General features: G+C 32.7%; 1 protein-coding gene across 6 annotated transcripts in view; it reads left to right on the top strand.

The window, feature by feature from the left end:
• Positions 1-13,071, top strand: part of PDGFC (platelet derived growth factor C) — a 163,082-nt gene extending 150,011 nt beyond the window's left edge. For 3 of the 6 annotated variants that reach the window (XM_016138670.2, XM_016138669.2, XM_036233655.1), the window contains 3 exons: positions 1,913-2,120; positions 6,795-7,012; positions 11,269-13,071. In XM_016138670.2, the coding sequence (XP_015994156.1) occupies positions 1,913-2,120; positions 6,795-7,012; positions 11,269-11,385 (543 nt within the window). In that variant the 3' untranslated portion in view covers positions 11,386-13,071. The remainder of the gene's footprint in view (positions 1-1,912; positions 2,121-6,794; positions 7,013-11,268) is intronic. The other 3 variants (XM_016138672.2, XM_016138671.2, XM_036233656.1) reach the window with 3 other exon arrangements.
• The last annotated feature ends 10,499 nt before the right edge of the window (positions 13,072-23,570 follow it).

Below are 23,570 nucleotides of genomic sequence, written 5' to 3'. Positions count from 1 at the left end.
AGAAATCACTATAGGCATTTGTCCAAATTCATCCCATGATCAGTGATAACTTATTTTAGGTAGATTAACCCAGGGTTATGTGGCATAGAATAAAAGGAATAAGGAAAGATTAAAGGCAAGGAGACAAACTTAGAGGCTGCTATACATAGTACATGGTTTTCCATATCTATCCCAGGATGCAATGAGGATGAAAAGGAAGAGCTGATATAATAGTTTTTTTATTATTATTATTATCACAAATGTTATTATTTTTACCTCACTTCCAAAAGGAATCAATATTTATAATAAAAAATGTTGAAAACATGGATATGTATAAGGAAGAAAATTAAAATCATCCATTCTCCCTTAAATTATAAACCCTCCTGAGATGTTAGGCACTATTGATTTTTTGTTTGTTTCAATTTATGTATGTTGAAATCATGGTATGTTTACACTACATTTTTATAGCTTTTTTTAGTCATTTACTACATAGAATTTCTTTTGTTAATACAGATTCCTAGAGGACCTCATTTCTAATGGCTGTACACTATTGCAGTTTATGAGTACAGTGTAATTAACTATTCCAACTACTGTAAATTTAGATTCTTTCCCAATTGTTTGTTATTATAAAATACAATGATAATGAACATCAATCAACATAATATGCTTTATTTCATATTCTTTCTCTCCTCTAAAAATAATAATAGTAATAATAATAATAAACTCAGTTGAGCATTTGTTCATTTATTTATTTTGCCTATTTTGATATCAGTTCTGACCTACCATTCCCTACCCTTAGTCTACTTTATAAATTGGGGTGGTTCTTATTGAACCTCTACTGAAATTATGGTCTCATTTTGTTGCTTGCCATTTAAAATGATGTATTTTAATCCATTGCTCTATGTATGGGCATTTAGGTTGTTTTCAATAATTCTCTATTTCCAACAACACTATGATGGATGTAACTGCTTATGTTCCAATGTGCACAAACAAACCTTGAAAGCGAATTACAGAGACATTCAACATATAAATCTTCTACTCTAGTATCCTGTTTAAACTAAAGTGGTCGCAACAGTTAACACTCACTTCTGCAGGCAGAGCAAGAAATTCCAATTCACCCTCATCCTTGGCAATCCTTTCTTTTAAATGCTTGCCAATCTCATGTATATGAAATTGTATCTCCTTTTTTGTATGTGAAATACCTCACTTTGTTTTGCACCTCTCTCATTACTAATGAATTTTTACATGTTTTTATATGTCTTTTGACCATTCACACTTCTTGTCCGGAATTTGCCCATTTTCTATCGAATTGTCTGTCTTTTTTTTTGTATACTCTGAGTACTAATCCTGTGACAGTTAGGTAGTTTACCAAAGTGTTCTCCTGTTGCCTATCTTTTAATCCTGTTTATTAAATACAATTGTAGGCCAATTTCTTAGTTATGTGTTATTGTTTGGGAGTTTTCTATCTTGATTAACAAGTTCTCCAATGTCAAAGGCTTTTTATCTACATTTTATATTAAAATTTTAATTCATCTGACATTGCATAACTGCCTAGTGATTTCCAAAACTGAGGAAAATGAAAAGTGGAAAACTAAGAAACAAAAATATGCTAAACCGTATTATAGTTTTCTTTGTAAGTTTGAAATTGAACCATGGAGACAGTTTTTTGTTTGTTTTTTTGTTTTTTCAGCAACAGATATCCACATCTACTCTGACTTTTGGTATGAAAGTTAATGTCTTTCTCATTGCTTGCACAGAAAATCTGTCAGAGTTCATCTATATGAAGTCTTTATAAAGTAATTATTTTTAATCGGAGTTGAATACAATTTCACTTTCCACATGTTTATAGCTTTAGTCTAACTTCATGCATGAGTCCAAGAGGAATACATTGTCATTTTTAAAACAGTTAACATAGGATTCCTTTTACTTTCAGCAGTTCACAGAAGCTGTGAGTCCTTCCGTGTTACCCCCCTCAGCTTTGCCACTGGACCTGCTTAATAACGCTGTCGCTGCCTTTAGTACCTTGGAAGACCTTATTCGGTATCTTGAACCAGATAGGTGGCAGTTGGACTTAGAAGATCTATACAGGCCAACTTGGCAACTTCTTGGCAAGGCTTTTGTTTTTGGAAGAAAATCCAGAGGTAAGCTCTCTCTTCAGGTTAGCACCTCATTTAATTGTCTTAGCAGCTAATGTTTCAGATTATTCTGCTATAGATTCTAATGAGTTTTAAATTCTTCAGAAATATATTTAACTAACCCATTTTCTTAACATTTGAGCATATTTATATGTTGTATAGAAGTACACATAAGGAGGCACTTAGTTATAGCGGTATGTTTGCAAAATTAAAAGGAATACTTTTGCTGAAAATTCTTGTCATTTCTTTAATTCAGAAATATCATTTTGATGAAATCCTTTATTACATTTCTCAAGAACCATTGCTTATTCAACCTAATACTGAGGGTATTTTGATTTAGAGATTCAAGAGAGATTATCATAATTGCTAAACCAAGTTCGACGCTAGAAAAGGGGAACCTTCATCAAAATCATTATCTACTATGTCCTCAAGGATCAGGATTATATCAATTCCATTTCCAAAGCCCAGAAACTTTTCTAAATAATATGAAAAATGTCAATGGCTCACTATGAAATAGAACTAGCAGTTTCCATAATAGGATTCCTAGCTGGAAAATAATGACCAATGGAAACCACACCATGATAATTTTTCTCTATGTTAATTTGTTTCTTAAATGATCACTTTTGACCATAAGAGCATATCTCCCATCAAGAGTGAAAATGTTGATTAAACTTAATTCCACGTGGTCAAGAAATTGGAAATAATGTTGACTGGGTTTCGTGTTAGGTTAGCAAATTTCCTAGTAACCTTAGAATTAGAAATCGTCCATCGCAGATACACATGAAAATGTCATAGAAATAACTGGATAAGTATAATGAACTCAAAAAAATCTGTTTCTGTCTGCCAGAAACATTGAAGTCTACCCGGCATCACTTTAGAGAATGGAATGACAGTCCATAAAATTTAAATAGATGGAACAATGTTCAGTTAATTTGAGCAATTTACAAGGGCAGATCGCACCAGACTGGTTCTTCTAAGTCTTGTCAGGAAGAAACCTGATTCCTGCGATTCCTGCCCGTTCCTGCTAAGAGCTGCAGCCCTTCTGGATGAGGAGCTTTAATCTCAGCAGGTTATGCTCAGACTTGCCCAACCATGGTGTTTTGCTATGCCAACAGACGTGGTTTCCTTTCAGCAGTATCTGAAAGCTGTGTTCAAGTACATGAGCAACCGAATATTGTCCAGATGCTGAAAGCTGTTACATATTTATAAGATTTGATCTTGATGAATAACTTGATGAATAACTTATGAACAATACTTCCCTTTCCTCCCACTTAGGAACAGGAAAATGAAGATCTGCAAAGCTAGCTAAAACACCATGAATAAAGCCTTTGTTAGCAAATTCAAAGTAAATTATCATGTTGATCTGTAAAAAGCAGAGGGAGTAAACCAGATTCTAAGCTCAGCTCTAGTTTTTTTGACAGTCAAACCCAGGATTTGAGCCTAAAAATCTACCTCCTAGCCTTGTCTTTATGCCTGTACCTCTCCTCATGGTGCTCAATGAAGATTTGGCCCTCAGCTAGTGTTCAGTTAAAAGCGCCCAGCCCTGAACCAAATCTTTCAAATATTCCTTTAGCACTTTCCAAATTGAAGACCTTTGCAATTTGCCAAAACTATTAACTTTTTAAGCATACAGTAAGTGTGAGAAAAGCAGTGTATATTTTTGAAACTTTACATAAACTAAAATGCAGGTGTGGGATATCATCTATATAGACAAAACCAACTTTCCTCCCAGGAGTCTCTCTACAAAGGAACGAGGAATAAAACGTTTAAATGCTCCTAATTAGACACCAAAATAGATTTCCCACAGAATAAACATATCACAGTGTTACCACATTTATCTTGGAAAGACCACCCTCAGATTGCACTACAGTAACAGAATATTCTTGAGCCGAATATCTCAAAGGAATGAACAACTAAGTAAAATGTGACCACATTTTTTTTCAAGTATTATCCATTGTAGTAAAATTTGCAATATTTTTTAATCTAAAGATGAAAATTTGTATTAGAAATAACAACTTTAGTGACATGCTCAAAATGTTCATTCTTTAGAAAGACAAATTGATGTATGTGTTGTCTTAGGAGGTGGTTATGAAAAAGGAAATAAGGAATCTGAAGGCTCAGTTTTACTTTACAAATATTCTGCAGAGGGAAACTTTCATAATATTATAGTTCAGTCCTTAAAAAATGTTTGCGTTGGAGTATAATCTTTCTCACTTTTTTTTTTTTTTTTTTTACCTAAAAGTCCTGCACAATGATTAGAGAATTTGTGACTCCAACTTATAATCACAAGACTTATAAATTTGAAGTAAGAAGTATAACTTGCAAATAAGATATGCCAAATATTTAATCTTTATTGTATTTTTATAGCCCAGTGGAGTGCATTAATGCTTTTCTGTTTTGTTCCCCCCCCCCCCCTTCTTCCTCTGGTTCTGGGTTTTCATTCATACCTTGCTACAACAGAAAAAAAATAACAACAACACATATTTTCTAAGTCAGGCTTAACTAGTACTTAAAATAGGGCTTTTGACTTTTGTGTCAAACATGATAAATGAGTGGAAGCTAAGTTGAAAGTGTGTTTAAATTTTCACATTGTAACAGGTATCATAACTTAGTCCACTTGGGAAATCTATCTAACCTTTTATTGTGGTTAAGTAAACAATTTAAAGTGAATATATACAGTCTGATTTTCTAGTTTCATGAAATAGTGTGTTTAAAATTATTTGTGGTAGATGAATATCCTTTAAAAGTTAAGAGCTTCATTCACATTCTAAGGGAGTATCAATGTTAAATAAGCATTGCAAATTTTGGCAACTGGCTTTTGTATGTATGTGCGTGTTTTAGGTTTTCTCCCTCCTTACCCAGATAGTCTTTTTTTCTGGAAAAAAGACTCAAATGAGCTCATGTATAGCTTTAACAATGAAAGAGCAGCACTTACATATCGTATTAGTCCAGCAAAATGAAATCAGGTAAAATATGTGACGTTATATAACCTATTTATCTCATTAATTTTATTAGAGATAAATTGGTCTTTTAGAGTACTCAAAAAAATGAACTCATTTCTCCTTAATTATTTAAAAGCTTTACTTTCACAGGATCAGTTTTCAGATGAAAAGAAAATCTTTATTCAAAATAGTGATTTTTCTATTGAGCTGGAAAAATAATTTTTTAGCTGAAAAAGAAGTTGAAATGAACATATAGAATTAGCATATTTTTGGTGTTTTCCTAAACTTGACCAAGGTTTTAGTCAACCATAGAGTTTACATGTGCTTATAATTTATGACTACATACGCATAATTTATAATATATTTCTTTAAAATATATTAGTTCTCTTTGACATTTTGGAAAAACTCAATCATATATACAATATAATGTAACCACAAAAAAAATTTGATTCTTAATTACTTCATCATTTTAAAATTATTTAAAATATGGCACTTAATTTTTAAAACTGGATTACATGGTGATGATTATTATTTGAAACAATCTTTAACCAGAAAATATTGTTTCTTTTCTTTCAATTCTTGTTTATGTTTCCAATATTAGTGAAAAGTTATTTAATTAGTGTTATTATATTGTGGAAACTTTTCCTAAATTTTAATAAAAGCTTTATTTTTGATAGAAAAAGCTGTGATGAATTATCCAAAACTCTTTTATTGGAATTGTTTTTATTTAAATATTTCTAGGGGGAAAAAGGCAAAGCTATAAAGCAGAAATTAAAATTGTATTAGAGAATTTATCCTGATAATAATAAACTACTATTTATATGTTATATATAAATTCATATAAACATTATATGTTACTTGGATATAATTTAACTGAGGTGGTATTATTTTGTAGTTAAAAGTAATAGTTCTTTGAGAATTTACTGTAACAATCTGATGAAAGGATATTTTGTTTGGTCTTCACAAGTAGGTATTCTTTTAAAGAATAAAGCACAACATAGTTAACCAAGTTGTTAAAAGAACAGAGACAATGGTTATAAATTAGACATTTCTTCCATCCTTTAGAGGAAGAATAGAAATCTGAGTTAAACCAAATTTCAAAGGCCAGAAATTTCTTAATGCACCAGAAGCCGTGCTTTCCAATGACTTCTGCTCTTTTAAAATGTGTCATGTTTTTTCACTTCATGGTCCACTCAGCTGTCTTCAAAAATCAATTTTCTTCATTTCCTTTTTACATTTTATGATTCTTATAGCCAGAAGGATTGTAGCAAGTTCTGTCGACAAGTTTCTGTAAGTTCTTCTTCATTAATTGCATGAGCTCGTAATCCTTTTAAAAAATACATTTATTTTTTAATCAAAGCATTCAGCATTTTACATTCTATTCTTCCCTCCAATGCTCTCCTTGTTGACTTTGTTACTAAGGTTAAAAGGTGTAGCCCTCTTTTTCCTCTATAAAGTTTCCTATTTATAGCTCTCAACTGTTTTGTTGGCTCTGTTCTTAGTATTGCACAATGGCATCTCTATTGGTCACTAAGTCATAATGGAGCTTTGTTTACCATAAAATAAAGTCCAATTTGCGCTCGCTCTGTGAAGCCCCCAAACCTGATTAAAATAAGAAGGGATATTGTTAGGGTTATTGTTCATGAAATAAATTTCTTTACGAAAAGAGTTTAATAAAATACATTCAGGCTCAAAGCATGAACATCTATTTCTCTTTGCTTTCTTTTATGCCATATAGTAGTGGATCTGAACCTTCTAAAAGAGGAGGTAAGATTATACAGCTGCACACCTCGTAACTTCTCGGTGTCTGTAAGGGAAGAACTAAAGAGAACCGATACCATTTTCTGGCCAGGTTGTCTCCTGGTTAAACGCTGTGGTGGAAACTGTGCCTGTTGTCTCCACAACTGCAATGAATGTCAATGTGTCCCAAGCAAAGTTACTAAAAAATATCATGAGGTAGGTATATGATTTTCTTTGGGGGGTCCTTTGGGTGTTTTGTGTCTTAAAAAATAACAAAATGGTATATCTAAAATGCATTTTTGTTTGGAAGAGAGATGTAGCACTTGTGAAAAAAAGTTTTACAAATAGTTCATGTTTTCATCTTTTAAATTAGGATCTTTAATTAAAAGCCCAGACACTAAGGATTTTGAAAGCTTATCTACTCCAATAGTACATCATAGGTGGTCAGTGAATTTATCTCTCACATAAAAAAAGGAAATGTGTTTCTTTGTAGGGTAAAAACATGGGTGAAACTTTTCAACTTTTCAAAATCTGAAGGCAAAATATTTTAAAGACAAAGTTGAAAATAAATTATTATATATTCTGGAGAAAAGAAATCTTTGATATTTATTTTTCCATTTGGGGCAATGTGGGCACATAAATCCCAAGAGGACATATTCATAATTATACCAATATTCCTATTATTTATATTACCCTAAATAACATTTTAAGCCTTTTTATAGATTCTGCAACCTTTTTTTTTTTTTCTTTATTCTATGGAATTAAGGAAAACAGAATATTACACATCAGTAATTATTGTTTTTCTGAGCCTTGGGAACCTTAGAACTTATACACTACACATTTTTGTTAGTACTGGAATATCCCCAATTCTATTCTACCTTCTTTCCAAGAGCATCATGTAGCATTCATAAATCAAGAAGTAATCTTTGTGAAAATCATTAGTTTTTCTGTGATTGTCTTTTTTGTTAATGATCAAATTAGCTTATGAAAAAAGTGTTTTTTTGCATAATTCATAATTGCTGAGGCCTGAATTTTTCGCAGTCCTATCAATGGAAAATAAGTTCTTAGTCTAGTACTACTCTTAAATAAATTCAATTATTTTTAAACATGACTTGAAATAGTACGTAAAGCATTAAGTCATTGAATACCTTTAATCTGGAGGTGTAGACATTTAGCTCATTTAAAATGAAGCCTATCTTGGGCTTTGATTCTTTTTGATGAGTAATTTGCTCATTTTCAGTTTGAAGATTATTTCATCTCACAGAAAAAGCAAAAGCAAAGACAGAACTTAATTCTAATTTTTCTCTCCTTCATCTATCTCTATTATACCATCTTCCCTAAATAGTAAGTTGATTATCCATTCATTGCATTACTACAAATATACCTGAATTATTTTCTCTTTTGGTTTTCTCTAGCATTTTTACTGCACTTAGTTCAACTGTAATATCAAAAATAAGTTTAAAAAATGAAAAGTCTCATAAAATATAAGAATGATATTGTTTTTATAATGGTTTCATATAATATTATCATATTACTAAGATATTCGTACTGCTTTTGTAACAATCACCAGATATTATTTATTAGAAACCACTTTAGCCAAAAAATATACATATTTCTTTACAAATTTTGCAATCTCTCAAATAGGAGTTTTCAGAAAAGCAAGACAGGAACTTTACATATATATGAACTTAGATATTACCTCCTCCTAAAACACTTGTTAGTTTCCTGCTGATCCCAGCATAACTGTGTAGAAACTTACAGACATTTCTATTGGAGAACTTTTACTATTTCATAATTATCATTTACTTTTATTTGTTTCTACCAAATTGAGAACTAAGGAAGAACAAAGATCATGTGAGAGTGCAGTGCTTCAGAGCAGACTCCAAAGCCACACATACTGTGTTTGAATCTGACCTTTGTAAGCTATAGGACTTCAAGCAAATTACTTAGTCCCCCTTGCCTCCATTTCTTCACTTGTAAAATGAACTTCCAAAGTGAGCATTCAAGGAATGATATTTATAAAACAGTTAGAACAAGGTCTTACTAGCTATGCTCTCACTTATCTTTATTTTCCCCACTGTGCCTAGCATTATTCTTCAGTTATGGCAAATGATCGGTAAAGATTTAATGAATTTTGCCCAGAGTTAGTTTCATCTCTATCTGATGAAAAGATCTATAGAATATGCTGACAACAGAATCATATTTGTATTCTTAATCAGCCTAATGATTTTCACCTTATATCTTCATATATTTAATTTCATATTTTCATAACAAAGTATAGTCTTATTCTTCTTACATAGATCAGTTTCCTTGGAGAGAAAAAGTATACCATTCAATTGACTTATTGCAGTAATGAGTCCCATCTTCCAAGGTTCTATGGCACCCAAAATTTTAAGGGCACTTTTCACACTTTGGCCAATGGTCCATGTGCATCTATTCCCTGATGATTCTTTCTTTACCTTATCTATTATTTCCACAGTGTCTGGTTTTAGCTTTTCCTGGGATTATTTTCTAATGGATTTGTAATTTTAGTTTTAACCTCTCCCTCAAAATTTCATGAGATATACTTTTGCCTAGTTTCTTTTTTGGTGTCATAAACTATGTCCCGAAAGCCAATTTATCATCTTTAATATTATCCAAGACCTGCTGGTCATTTTCCAAAGCTATATTTCTCTTCCAAAATTAAAACTTTCGAACAATTAAGAAAACAGTAATTATGCCTTCACTGCCACACAATAGAAGTTCTTTTATGAGACTTTAACATCACAAGAACATAAGAGATCCTTCTGGTATTTGTAAATCTCCATGAACATCATTGGACAAGGACTGGGGATGAGAAGAGGCCTTTTAGTTGGTTTATGCATCTTGACATAAGCACTGCTACAGAAATGAAGGATTGTAGGATTGTAGTCTGGCATGACCCACTATGCATACGGTGGCTTCTCTAACCTCTACCTTTTCCAGTATTTTGTTTCCCCTGCCAACTGTGAAAATGTATACAAGTGGACATAGGAATTTAAGACATTGGCTATGTCAATATTGCAATTTATCTATCCCCTTATGCTGGTTCCAGAAACAGCTTGTAACAAGAGTGTGATATAAAATATAGTACCAGTATCTTAGTGGTTAATTTTGATGTCACCTTTAGTTGTGCAAAAGCTTTCAGTCAGTACTGACTCATAAAAATAATATTCAATAGTCCTTGAACTGTTTCACATTAAAATAATATATTTTAAAGTAATTTTTATCTAGAATTATGAAATATAATAGTAATTATAAATTACTTCATAGAATTGTGAATTAAAGTATGTAAAAATGTTACCATAGTGATTGGCACCCATAAGCATTCAAAAAAATTAGCTAATTAACATTTGATATGACCACATTCTCCAAATGAGGTATACATGCTCTATTTTTTTTTCTTTAATTTTCAAGTAGAACAGTCATAAGACTTGTTTGTGCCTTTTTGGATTAATGAAAATTTTCAGGAACTTTTAGAAGTTGCTTTATGATGTAATCTATGTCATACCCAGGAAGCAGAGAAGCTAGACAGCTTCATGTTTTATATGCTCTAGTCTTTGTTTATAATCCAAACAGACAATTTCTAAAACTTTATTTCTATTATAAGTAATAAAATATAATACACAGTGAATAGGTAGTTCTAATCCAGTAAACAGATAATCTTTTATAGAATACATGGCTATATCCTTTTGTACAGTGTTAAAAAGGAAGTGTGTTTAGTATCAGGGTCTATTTTACTCTATATTTTATTAAAAACCTCAGCTTTCCAAACTGCAAATAACTTCATTAAATAGAGGCATTATTGTTTTTATTGCCAAACCTCCGTATACTGCACAGTAGGATCCAGCTGCAGAAAGTTAGCTGTGACGGAGGCTGATGTCTATGAAGTACATCTAATCCATCTCATCAAGTTTATAGAGGACTTGAAGTGTAGCCAAGAAAATTAATGAGTAGCATAATTGAGCAAACTCAGCTGCAGAGTGATCATGTTTCTTTTCACAGTATCTCAGTACTTGCGTGTATTCCTTCAAGTATAAATATTTGTTAAATGTGTGAATAAGTGAACGAGTGAAAGAAACTAACAAATAAGAAAATTAATAGTGCAGTAGCAGTTCCAAAATACTTAATCAAGGTGGAATTCTCTCTGGTATCGTTAGATGAGTAAAAGAAAGAGTATGTAGTGAGTCTTTCAATTTAGACTGTTCTTTATTGTGAGGCAGCACCCTCCCAAATTGTTATTAAAATATCCTTTCCTTCATGAAATAATGATCATTTACAATTTTTTAAGGGACAAAGGGGATGTATTCCTAACGCCTTGGCTAGAAAAAAAATTAAAATTTATAAGTCTTTGTCGAGTTCCAAATTTGTTATCTGAAATTCTACTTGTCTATGAAATCATTCATTATAGACATTGGTTATTTTTAAAGGTGATTTACATTGTTTCCATCTAGGTCCTTCAGTTGAGACCAAAGGTTGGTGTCAGGGGGTTGCACAAATCTCTCACTGACGTGGCCCTCGAGCACCACGAGGAGTGTGACTGTGTGTGCAGAGGGAACGCGGGAGGATAACCACCTTGCCCCACGTGGCCTTCTCCCAGACAGCGGAGCTCAGCGGCTGGCTCTGTGATAGCACTTCCGCATTATCTCCATCCATAATCTCAGTTGTTTGCTTCAGGGACCTTTCATCCTCCAAGATTTACAGCGTGTTCTAAAAGAGGAGACACCAACCGGAATTAGGAGTTGTGCAACAGTTCTCTCAAGAGGAGGCCCAAATGACAGGAGAAAGGTCTCCGATCATGGAAAAAATATTAAATGTTGTAGATCACTTGCTAGTTACAGAGTTACCATGTACTTACTCAGCTAGCTGTGTTCTATATTTCAGTTGTCTTGATATGACTTAGGTTAATTCAGTACAGGAAAACAACTGCGCAAGCGAGCAACTGATTCTATTGCCTTGCTTAACTCTCAAGCTCCATGTTCTGGGCCTAAAATCACAGAAATCTGGAATTTTTTCCGTATATTTGCATATGTAAACCAGAGTGTTCTATGTTCTACAAACTTGGTTTTTGAAAAGGAACTATGTTGCTAAATCAAACTTGTGTCACACTGATAGGAAAGACTGGATTTTCCATATTTCTTATTAAAATTTCTACCATTTAGAAGAAGAGAACTACATTCATGGTTTGGAAGAGACAAACCTGAAAAGAAGAGTGGTCTTATCCTCACTTTATCTATAAGTTGATTTATTTGTTTCATTGTGTACATTTTTATATTCTCCTTTTGGCATTATAACTGTTTGCTTTTCTAATCTTGTTAAATATATCTATTTTTACCAAAGGTATTTAATATTCTTTTTTATGACAACCTAGATCAACTATTTTTAGCTTGGTAAATTTTTCTAAACAGAATTGTTATAGCCAGAGGAACAAAGATGATATAAAATATTGTTGCTCTGACAAAAACACATGTATTTCATTCTTGTATGGTGCTAGAGCTTAGATTAATCTGCATTTTAAAATACTGAAGTGGGAAATCAATAGAATTGGTAAGTTACAAAGACTTTTTGAAAAGAAATAAATTATCATATTCTTTACTCCTATTGTTGGAGATGCAAATAAAAAGTGGCATGAAAATAGGCATTCAGATCCAGTCATTACTAACGCCTACTCCTTGTTTTGGGAAATGTGAGCCTAGCTCAGAAGAACATGAAGCACCTTGAAAAAAGAGACTTGACAGCTTCCTGACAAAGTGCGTTCTGCTGTCCTGTAGGAACACATCCTATTTATTGTGATGTTCTGGTTTTATTATCTGGAAACTCTGTTCCACACACTTGTATAAATACATGGATATTTTTATGTACAGAAGTATATCCTTTAACCAATTCACGTATTGTACTCTTTGGCAATTAAAAAGAAAACCAGTAAAATACCGTGCTTGTAAAATGTTTAATATTGTGCCTAGGTTATGTGGTGACTATTTGAATTAAAAATGTATTGAATCACCAAATAAAAGAATGTGGCTATTCTGGGGAGAAAGTGAGTGTCTGTGCAAGATTTGTCTCTTGAGCGCCAAGAAAATGAAACCAATAAAGTTCCGCGTTACTATAAATTTTCATTATACAAAAGCTGATGTCAATTTAAAAGATAGGTAGAAAAGTGAAAATTTCTGTTGAAGCTTACCTGCCTCTCAATAATTCTTTTTTTTTCACTGATCTTAATACTGATTTCTCGTAAATTAAACTGCAAATGACTTGAATGTTGTAGTGTGATTTATAAAATGCTTAATGATACATCATATGGTAGTATAAAACTGGAAAAAAAAAAAACCCTGTAACTTTCCACTCATGTCTTCATTTTCAGTGGCAAATACTAAATGGGGTGAGCATAAATTGCTTTGGCATATAGATTAATGTATTATGCATAATGTCAACGTGTGGATCCTCAATTTCAGGTGTAGATTTATGTTCAGAGCTGTTATCTTATCTCCAACTTTCAACTTACCTGGGACATCTAGGGCCCAGAGCCATACTGTCTTCAGACACCTCTTCTAAGCTATACCTTTTCCCCATACTTTTCCACCTGGCAGTCCTACCCTGTGCCAGATCACATGACAAAAAAATAAAATGAACATTCATGTTCTGTGTCATTGGCTTACCTTTTCATAGTTTTGTCCCAGCCATATAAGGCCTACTAGATACAGCTGAACTCTGCTCCCAATATATCTTCCTCTTAGCAATTTGCAACTCTCATTTGCATAATAAAGACGATTAAATCTTACAGTAAATGACCAGTGTAACTGTTTAAACCAGCATTTCCAAGCATTGAATGGAACACCTTCTTCCCCTTTTATTTTTTTTATATTTATTTTTTTGTTTACTTACAAAATGTTGAAAGCCAAAAGAAATTAGTCTATAAAAGCAGTCCCACACACTGATGCCAGTCAGAGAATAGGAAGGCTATGAGGCCTAACTGCATAATACTAACTCACTTATAGCTCTCTTGCATTTTACTAAATAAAACAAACAAACAAACAAACAAACAAATAAAATAAACTTGTTAACGTACTGATGCTATAATTTCTCAGAATTCAGAAAAATATAAAATGTATTGACTACAAACTGTTTTGTACCTGTGACATGTGCCTTTCTCCTTGAGAGATGGGCAGTTTTGCCTAGAGATTTTATTAAAATAGAACAGCAAGCTTAATTGGCATAAGATAGGTTTTCATGTCTACATTTTTCATTTCTACATCTCATTCCCTTCCTCATCTGATTTCATCATATGCTCTTTGAAAATGTTCAAATAACAAAGTAATAAAGCATATGAAAGCATTACTCACTCCAGGTACATTTACTTATACCTGTGATTGGGTTTAAGGAAAGGCAGAAAATATAAGTCTAATTATCACTTAATGTAATACACTTAATATCATGTAATTCCCTTATCTCCGAAAGAATCGTAATACTTTAATCTATTTTAGTTAGTTATTATAAATTCATTTAAAGCTTATATATATCACTATCCTTTACATTCATAAGAAGGAGTAGGAAAATTAAAAATATAATCATTTGCTTTATACCTTAATTGAAGGAAATTTCATGCTTCATGTTTATTTAACCAGCAAGTCCCACTGACTTTGCCTTTTTCAGTTTCACTTGAACTGTGTCAACCGCTCCATTTCTGCAGCTCTAGCTGCCCTGATTTAGACCTTCATGTCTCGTTCCTATTATACTGCAATCATCTTTTTCCAGTCTTCCTGCCTCTATTCTCACTACGCTCTGATCCTCCACAATACTAACAGAATGGTTTTTCAAACAAATCCAATGATGTCAGTTGGGTGGAAATTTTACAATGGAATGCCACAAGATTAAGTTTTAATTCTTTGCATGGCATTCAAAGTCCATACAAAGATTATAATCTTGTTTCTGCTCATTTTGCACCATCAATTCCAATATACAGCTCTCGTGATTCTTGCGGTTTCCCAAAAATACCAATATTCTCTTACATCTCTGTGCTCTCACATGCTGTGTTCTCTTTGGAGCACTGTTCCTACATGTGCCTACTCTGTAACTTTCTCTCAGATCTCAGCTCAAATGCCACTCACTCCTCACTGAAGCTTTTCTTCCTTATTCCCACTGGAAGCCTTAGGCACCATTTCTCCTATGCTCCCAGAAATACATTTCAATTATAAACATGGTCATAATGTATTATAATTATTGGTCTTCATTTTGATTTCTCATTAGACTCCCAGTCTAATGAAGTTAATGATTTAAATAAATGTGTGTGTATGTGTGTATATGTACACAGCACTGAATATGACATCAGGAACCCTGGAATTCCAAAATATCTCTGAACTTCAGCTACCTAATCTGTAAAATGAAGGTGTTAGTCGATGAGAGCTGGGTACTTTTTAGTTTTAATCAGTTCACTCCAACGGTTATGTTGGGCATCTGCCAACATGACAAAAATATCTATTCCTTGTGATGTGATACAATTATTCTTTTTCTTTAACGATGTTTTGAAACTGAATGTTTGATTTTCCAGTTGATGATTTCCCTACCAACCCTATCTCATGTATCAGTTACTTTTAAAGTTAAAGAGATTTACTAATCCACTGATGTATTATTCATATTTTGGATACTTATTATTAAATCGTGATGACATTATTAAATAAGTATCCAAAATAAGAATAATACATAAGGATGATAAAAATGTTTTAGGCAGAATTTAAAAGTCTTTACATATGAACATATAGACATATCAGTAATGACTCATTATCTCTTCATCATTTACCTCTTGATTCATTTTGCATCATCAGACATAACATAGAGTGCTAGTGAACACTCACAGTTTCCTGAAAACATCAACACACTATTCCCGCACATCTCTGTGATAGCACATGCTATGTGCTCTTTTTGAGGCACTGTTCTTACCCTTACCTATTTAATCATTTCCTCTCATGTCTATTAAGTAATTAATTATATTTTTGTGTTCTGCCTCAGCATTTACACAGCCCTACACTAAATCCAATTTCTTTCATAACTGCTAAGCCATTACAGTAAATCTTATTCAGTATAAATCAGTATAAAATTTAAGGAAGAAATTTAGTATTTTTGTAAAAGCATATCTTTTAAGATTAATAACTTTTATCACTTAAAAATACATACATGCCATTGCAGCTGGCTTTTTTCTGCAGAAATTTAAAAGCTGATTTTAAAATTCATATGGAAATGCAAGGGACCCAAAATAGCCAAAAAATCTTGAAAAAGAACTACGAAGTTAGAAGACTCACAATTTCCAGTGTCAACATTTACTACAAAGCTCTGGAAATAGTGTGGTGAAGTTAATAAGATTAGACATACAGAGAAATGGAATAAAATTAAAAGTCCAAAAATAAACCCTTGCATTTATGTTCAACTGATTTTGATAAGAGAACTGAGAGAATTCAGTGGCGAAATTGTTCAACAAATTATACTAGGACAACTGGATATCCACATACAAAAGAATAAATTTGGACACTTTCTTCACACCATATACAAAAATTAACTCAAAATGAATCAAGATCAAAATGTAAAAGATAAAACTATGAATTCTTAAAAAGACTTATAGGAGAAAATCCTGATGAACTTAGTTTAGGGAACTGTTTCTCAGATATGACACCAAAAGCACAGGTGACAAAAGAAAAAATAGATAAACAGGACATTATCAGAATTAAACAATGTTGTGCTTCAAGGGCACCATAAGAAAATGAGAAAATAAGTCACATAATGAGAGAAAACATTTGCTATTCACATATCTCATTAGTGTCTTGTATATAGAACATACAAAGACCTCTTACAACTCAACAGCAACAACAAAATAACTCAATTGAAAAATGAGCTAAGGCTTCAAATGTGCTTGCACAGATGAGTTTTGCTCTCTTTGACTGCTTCCATTACCATGAGGATATGTTCCAGAGTGCTCACTGCTCCCAGAAGATACCATGAGGTACAGATTTGAACCCAACTGATGTCATGGAGTTGGGTCCTGCTGAATCTAGGAAAACCACAGATACCTGGGTGAGAAATGAATGATACTTGTAGCCTGCTGTGGTATTGAGGGTGCTTGTTATAAAACATTATTTAGCAATGGTTGACGAACAGATATTATTTCAATTAAAATGAGGTCAGATTATACATGCTATTCTTTAGTGAAACTTTTCATCTCATTTGAAACTTAAGGACAAAAAATTGAAAAGCAACAGAAAAAAATGTACTTTGGAAAATGCCGTGTCAACACAAGATTTAACCTTTCTAAACAATCTCACTAAAGTTGCGAAAAATGTTATTGAAATATTAAAAGTGTGCAATCATTTGCTAAACACTTACTTTTATTTTAGTCAGTATCTGTTGATTTACTTGTAAAAAGAAGAAATAAGCTCTCTGATAATTTAACCTACCTCTTCAACAACCATCCTTGTTTTTATTAATTTTATCACTTATTTTGTGTTTTAATAAACACTTAGCTAATACGAAAACATTAAAAACATTTAATAAAAAATTTTTTATGGTTATGTTTTAATAAACTCTTTTTTGAACATGAAGTTCTTGGTTAACTTTCTTCTGTTCCTTAGGTTATTTTTCTTTCCAAACTTTCTTCTCTCTCTCACCTTCTCCTTTTCTTCTCCCTCTCTTCCTCTCTTCTCTTCTCCCCCTTTTATCTTTATTTAACATAAGATTATTTGCATAATCTCTGTGCCTTTAATTTTTTGTTCTGATCATTTTTATAATGCAGAGTTTGTGTCAAGGTTACTATGTACTTTGATGTGATGAAGGTGAATTCTTAATTCTCTTTTTACTTTTCTAAAACCTATTTGCCAAACAGAACTATAGTGTGAGGGTTAGATATTATATTCTGTTTAATTTTCTGTTTATTTGGAAGAAGGAGGCTGGGAGCCCTTGGAAGAATGTGAAACCTTTGATGAAAGAATTCTGCTCAGCTCTCTTGCAAAATATCTTTTGCTAGGATTCACTAGGGTAGAAGAAGCAAGTATCATACCATTCTTCATGGAGTGGGAAAATAGGACAGATACAATGGATTTTAGATCTGACTCATAATTCAGTGTCAAGACCTTGAGGCTGTACTTCAATCTGAAGACATTAGTCCTTAATTTTCAATTTCTGTTTCATTCGAATCTCCCCTAGAAATCCTTTTGTCTTGCCCTTCTACTCACAACAAAGGAAAGATAATGCCACTTCTTCTGACTGCTTCTCTTCAAAGTTACCCACATTAGTGAGGATGCTTAGAATTTTATTTCAGTACTATATCTGGAAAGAGAAGTGGGAATGGGAGTTATCCTAAGCCTCACTTTAAGGTACTCTTTCATTCCTAACCTCTCATCCTCTGAAGTTTATAGCATTAAATATGTCTCTTTCATTAGACAGTATTGGCAAATGAACTTTACGTTGGAATTGTTTCTGTGATCTGTTATTACCTTAATATTAGAAAATGTTTTAATATCATTATTATCATTCTAACAATAATTTAAATTTTGCTTAAATCTTTATTGTTTTGCTACTGAAATAGTTATTTCCATTTTTATATATACAAGCTAAATATCATATGATCCTATAAAAGCTTTTTTATTCTGCATTTAAATCTTGTTACAGATTTAATTTCAAAAGTTAGTAATGCTGTTCAGTACTAGGTGGGTTGTGGATATTCTGTCCATTCGAGAGGAAGCTTAGCTCTCTTCCTGCTTCATTTGCTGTGAGATAAGGTCTTCCACAGAACTCAGGTAGGAAGTACAATAATTTTCTAAGCTAAATTTAAAACAGCTCTCAATGAGTGTTTTATTTTATCTCCTGTTTTGGAAAAAATAAAATTATTGTAAGTTTTGTAATGGTCTTTCATTTATAAGTAAATATTTTACTAAGTAGAAAATTTAACTGTTTAAAGAGCTTTGTATTACTCAAATGGCACCTCCCCTAATAAGTCAAATTCATGACAGCCCATTTAACACTATTTGAGTTTCTTGTTGACCCAAAAGATTCTAGAAATAAGTTATCAGTTTAATATAATTATCCAAAGAAGTTCCTGCTGAACTTACTGATGGACAACCAGCTCTAATGGCCTCCTCAGAGAGATGCATACAAAATATATTTTTATGAAATAACCTAGTTTCTGAAATAACTAAATGTCTATATATTTAATAATAATAAGCAACACACATTTTGAGAAGCAATTCCCTCCAAAATATGGAATATAAGATGTATTCCTATTATTCCATATTTAACTTGAACAAGGAATAAAATCAGTATCTCCTCCTACAGATGTCAATTTTTTTTTTTTAAGATAGTACCTATGGTAATGATTATCTTCCAAATTTCTAGACTGGCAGTCTTAATTTCAAATGAGTATTCAGACCAGCAACTAATTATTTATATATATATATACACACACACATATATATGTATATATATGTAATTATATATGTGTATATATATAATTATATATATATATACACACACACACACACACACACACACACACACACACACACAAAATAAGAATTACATGAATGATTTACTGATTTGCTTTTTTCCCCCCTAAAGCTGTGATCTGAAAACATGATTTGCCAAAACTTGAACAGAAGCATAAGGGAGGTAGCTGAGTATACTTCTTCCAGCTTAGCTCATCACAATCCTGGAAGTTGAGGGGCGACTGTATTTTATCACTGTAAGAAGAAACTGACCTTAAGCAAAAAGTATAAAATGAAAAGGCTTAAATTGATTAATTCTATGTTGAATATCTTTAGAAGTTTTCTGGAAGACACATTAATTCAACCAACAAATTTTGATTACCATCATTTATTTTAATTTATTTTAATGTGAATGATTTGCCAAGTCAAAATCTTATTGTATTACATAAGGCTTATCTATTTTGACAATATATGATGTCATGTGTCATCACAGTTGAATAAAGGCTACAAATTGTTAACAAGACTTAAGTCTTGTTGCAGTTTTAACTGGCATGGTAATAAATCATAGTGATTTGTTTTTAAACTGTCTTTTTTCCAAAGATACTTAAATACTTTGTAATGATTACTTTTGTGGAAAGTTTTTCATCTTAATTCCTGCAGCTGGAGATTAAGTCAGGAAGTGGGAATGTGACATGACTGAATAATTGCTCGACATCACACACAGACATGTAAAAACATTTGAAGAAAGTCACGAGGTTCATATTTGGTTTCTATTCATGGGAGAAAGCAAATTAATTTGCATTCACATGCATCTGTTTTTATGATTAGCCTGTGAATAAGCAAAGCCTGTGTTCTTCTTTCTATAGAGCAAGCTTCATTTTGCAGTTTGGACTGTATTAAGGCTGTTTCCCAATATCTATTTTGGAAGACCTAGACCATGGGTGCCTAGCCAAATCCTGGAATAAAAATAGGTCGTGAAACCCTCTACCCTCCATTCCCAGACTAGCTATTTCAATGAAGCATAATAAGGGAGGTATAACGTCACTAATATGTCAACTTGTCACCTTGTAGTTACAATTTTAGGTGCAAAGATACTTAAATACTCTGAAAAAGAGTGTCTTGAACCTTTAAGCTGAGTCTCTCTCCTCCCCAAGTTTCTCAGGTAACCCTCAGTCTCACAGTCATCCCACAGAAGTAAATTCATCAATAGCTAGCCTAATATCTCACATCTAGTAATTGCTCAATGAATTTTGGATGAATACATGTAAAAGCCAATATTTAAATTACTTGTCTAAGATTTCTCAAGGTTTCGATCAGTCAATGATATGATTTACATCTATTTAATCATGCGTAACTCATGGTTAAGAAACTGGATAGTGTCTTGATATTATAGATGCAAATTTCTGATGTTTCACACACCCCCATTGGGAAAACAAAAAACAAAACAAAAAAAACAAAAACACTAAATTTCCTTTCTGTTTGTTTAACAAGTTGACTATAAAATTGACCCTTAGAATTAAGATTTGTATGTAACTTTTCCAGTTTATGAATGAAAAGGATAATTGGAATTAAAAATGGCAGTCATCAAGTCTTCAGTGCAATGACCAGTTTTACAGTATAACGTGAGTGCTTCATATAAACGTCTACCTCTTTCCTTCATCTGTTACAGTAGTGAGTAGTTTAAAGCAGATAATCTCTGAGAATTCTCTCAGCACTTACATTTAAAACTTTGAAAACATTCAAAAGACACTACTTATTGAGTCAGGATTCTGTTGAACAGTCCAAAAAACAAATCTGCCTTTCTATAACTTCCATTCATCAGTCCAGGTTCTGATCTGCCTAAATTATCTCCTTCAAATACTGGAAGACAACTTACACATTCCTTCTGTGTGTTGCCTTCTGCAAGTAAAACTTACCAGTGCTCATACCAAACTTCCCATGTCATGCTTGATTATTCTGTGTGGGTCTTGACACTCTGCTGAACCTGCTCTCTCAGCTGCTTCGTCCACCATGCATTGCTTCACTCAGTTCCTTCATAGGTACCATTTATTCTGACTTAAATGCTTTTCCTCTTTTATTGCCAAAACATATTCATTCTTTCAGATCTAACTTAAATGTCACTTCTCCTCTAATACCTCCACACAGATTTTTAATGCTTCTATTAAGTGTATGCTTCGTTCATGGCCTTATACAATAGTTGTGGTGTTTTCAGGACTTTGGAATCAACTCTCAGTTCCAGCACTAGCTACAGATCTTTGGCCATTTATTAATAATTTCAATTCCCCACTTTGCTCAAATATAACACAGTTCAGAGGACAACTCCTGAGATTGGACTTCATAGGTAAAGTGTTAAGCAAAGTGGCTGGTAAGTAATTGGTAATCATTTGCTTTTTATAGGCACCTGCAACTATTATATTGGACTTATTCTTAGCAGATTGTGACCAAACTAAGGGGACACTGGTCTTACTTGATGTCTACCATAGCGTAGACACTCAATAAACGTTTGTTAAATTTGGATCCTCCTCAAATGTTATGTTTTGCCTCAGTCCCTGATTAGAATCTACATAAGGAAAACATTTCCAAATCCATTGGACAGCACAGTCATCTATAGCATCATCCAGCAGGATGTTCTTTTCGCTCTTTTCTTTATATTAACACTGGTTATTTAAGCAACGTGTACATTGTGTTTCCATACTTCTCTCATCAGTATCATTGTACTTATTTTTGTCATGGTTATAAAATTGTTTCTCACTCCACCAGTTCAATCATCATTTGGTTTATTGGTCATATTCTGTGTATTAATGAATAGAAATTTCAGTCATAAAGATACTCTTATCTGTCTTCCCAAGGCACTTGCTCCACTGAAGTTTTTTTCTAAGTGATACCTATACTTTTCAAAGTATTCTATTTAATCTCCTCCTGTCTCACATTGAAAGGTATTCAATAGTAATGCCAAATCATGTGCCAAAGATCCCTTCCAAAACTTGTAAAAGGCATATATATCCAGATATATTGTGAAGTAGATTTCCTAGGAATAGTAAAGGTGAAGAATGAGCAAACTCATTTTTTTTTTAATTTATGGAGAATTTCTTCATTGAAACCAATTTCTCATCCTGCATCTCAACAGGCTTTTTAATTTCAGGGTTTATTTTTTATTGATAATGAGATATTGGAAAGTTACTGTTTCAGTGATGTTTATGTCCAAGTATCATTTTATTATGTCCTTCCATAAAAACAAGTTAATTAGATATGCATCTCTGAAATTACAAGGTAAATCAATGGGGAAACAGGATTCAATTAGAGAATTTTCTCTAAAAATCAGAATAGCTCTCAGTTATAATGTAACCCTATTCTAAAACCCTACTACAGAAATCTGCTTGTGTATTCTAGTATTTAGAACAAGAACTCTTAGACTGAGGTCTATGGATGCATTTGAAATTGTGAACTTTATGATTTTGTATGTAGACATTTTGTAAACACACATATCGCCACTTTTCTAAAACTGTCAGAGAACTTGATCCAAAAAATGTGAATTTGTGACACTATAGAGGGAACTAGAAGGCAAACAATGTGGTAATGATTTCTAAAATTCTAAATTTCTGAAGAATGGTGATAGGAATAAGCCTGAATTTGTGGTTAAAGTTTACAGTTGACTTGCTTTGTTGGAAAAGGCCACACAGTGGGAAGTGGGATGTTTTACTTAGAGATCATCTCTTTTATCAGAACTGTCATTGTTAGCTTGTATTTTTAGTTCCAGTGAAAGCAGTCCCTACAAATCAGAGCCCCTGGGAATCAGGCTAGCAGCCCTACTACATTTAAATTTTAAAGTTCAAGAATGCTTCAATGCAAGGTGAATTTGACTTACAGAACTACAGGAAGGTTCTCATGGATTGAGCTTCCAGATGTATGTCAGTGATAATTACTGAGAAAGAAAACAGAAACTTCTTTGGTCAAGTTATGGAAGAAATGACAGAGTGCAACAAAAGCTTAAGCACATTAACCTCTTGTCAGCTTTGAACTCACCTCCAACACTGCAACCACCAAATTTTCATATGTTCAAATGCCGAGACCTTTTCCTCCCAGCCCATCAAAAACCTAAGAAAGTAACCCTTACTCTGTGCTCAGAGAAACACCACATGGCTCAAGCAACGCAGTCTAGATTTAGAATAGGATAAAATAGGACAAGAGCATGAGTGATGTTTTCAATGTAGAATTTGGTTTCATACTTATCTCGAAAAGTACACACACACCCTTCGAACAATTCTACACAAAATTTACATGTGCAATTTCATTTT

Source organism: Rousettus aegyptiacus, unplaced genomic scaffold, assembly GCF_014176215.1.
Source record: "Rousettus aegyptiacus isolate mRouAeg1 unplaced genomic scaffold, mRouAeg1.p scaffold_m13_p_16, whole genome shotgun sequence".
Classification (NCBI taxonomy): Eukaryota; Metazoa; Chordata; class Mammalia; order Chiroptera; family Pteropodidae; genus Rousettus; species Rousettus aegyptiacus.
The sequence above is the reverse complement of the archived record's forward strand: the minus strand, read 5'-3'. Positions and strand labels throughout refer to the sequence as shown.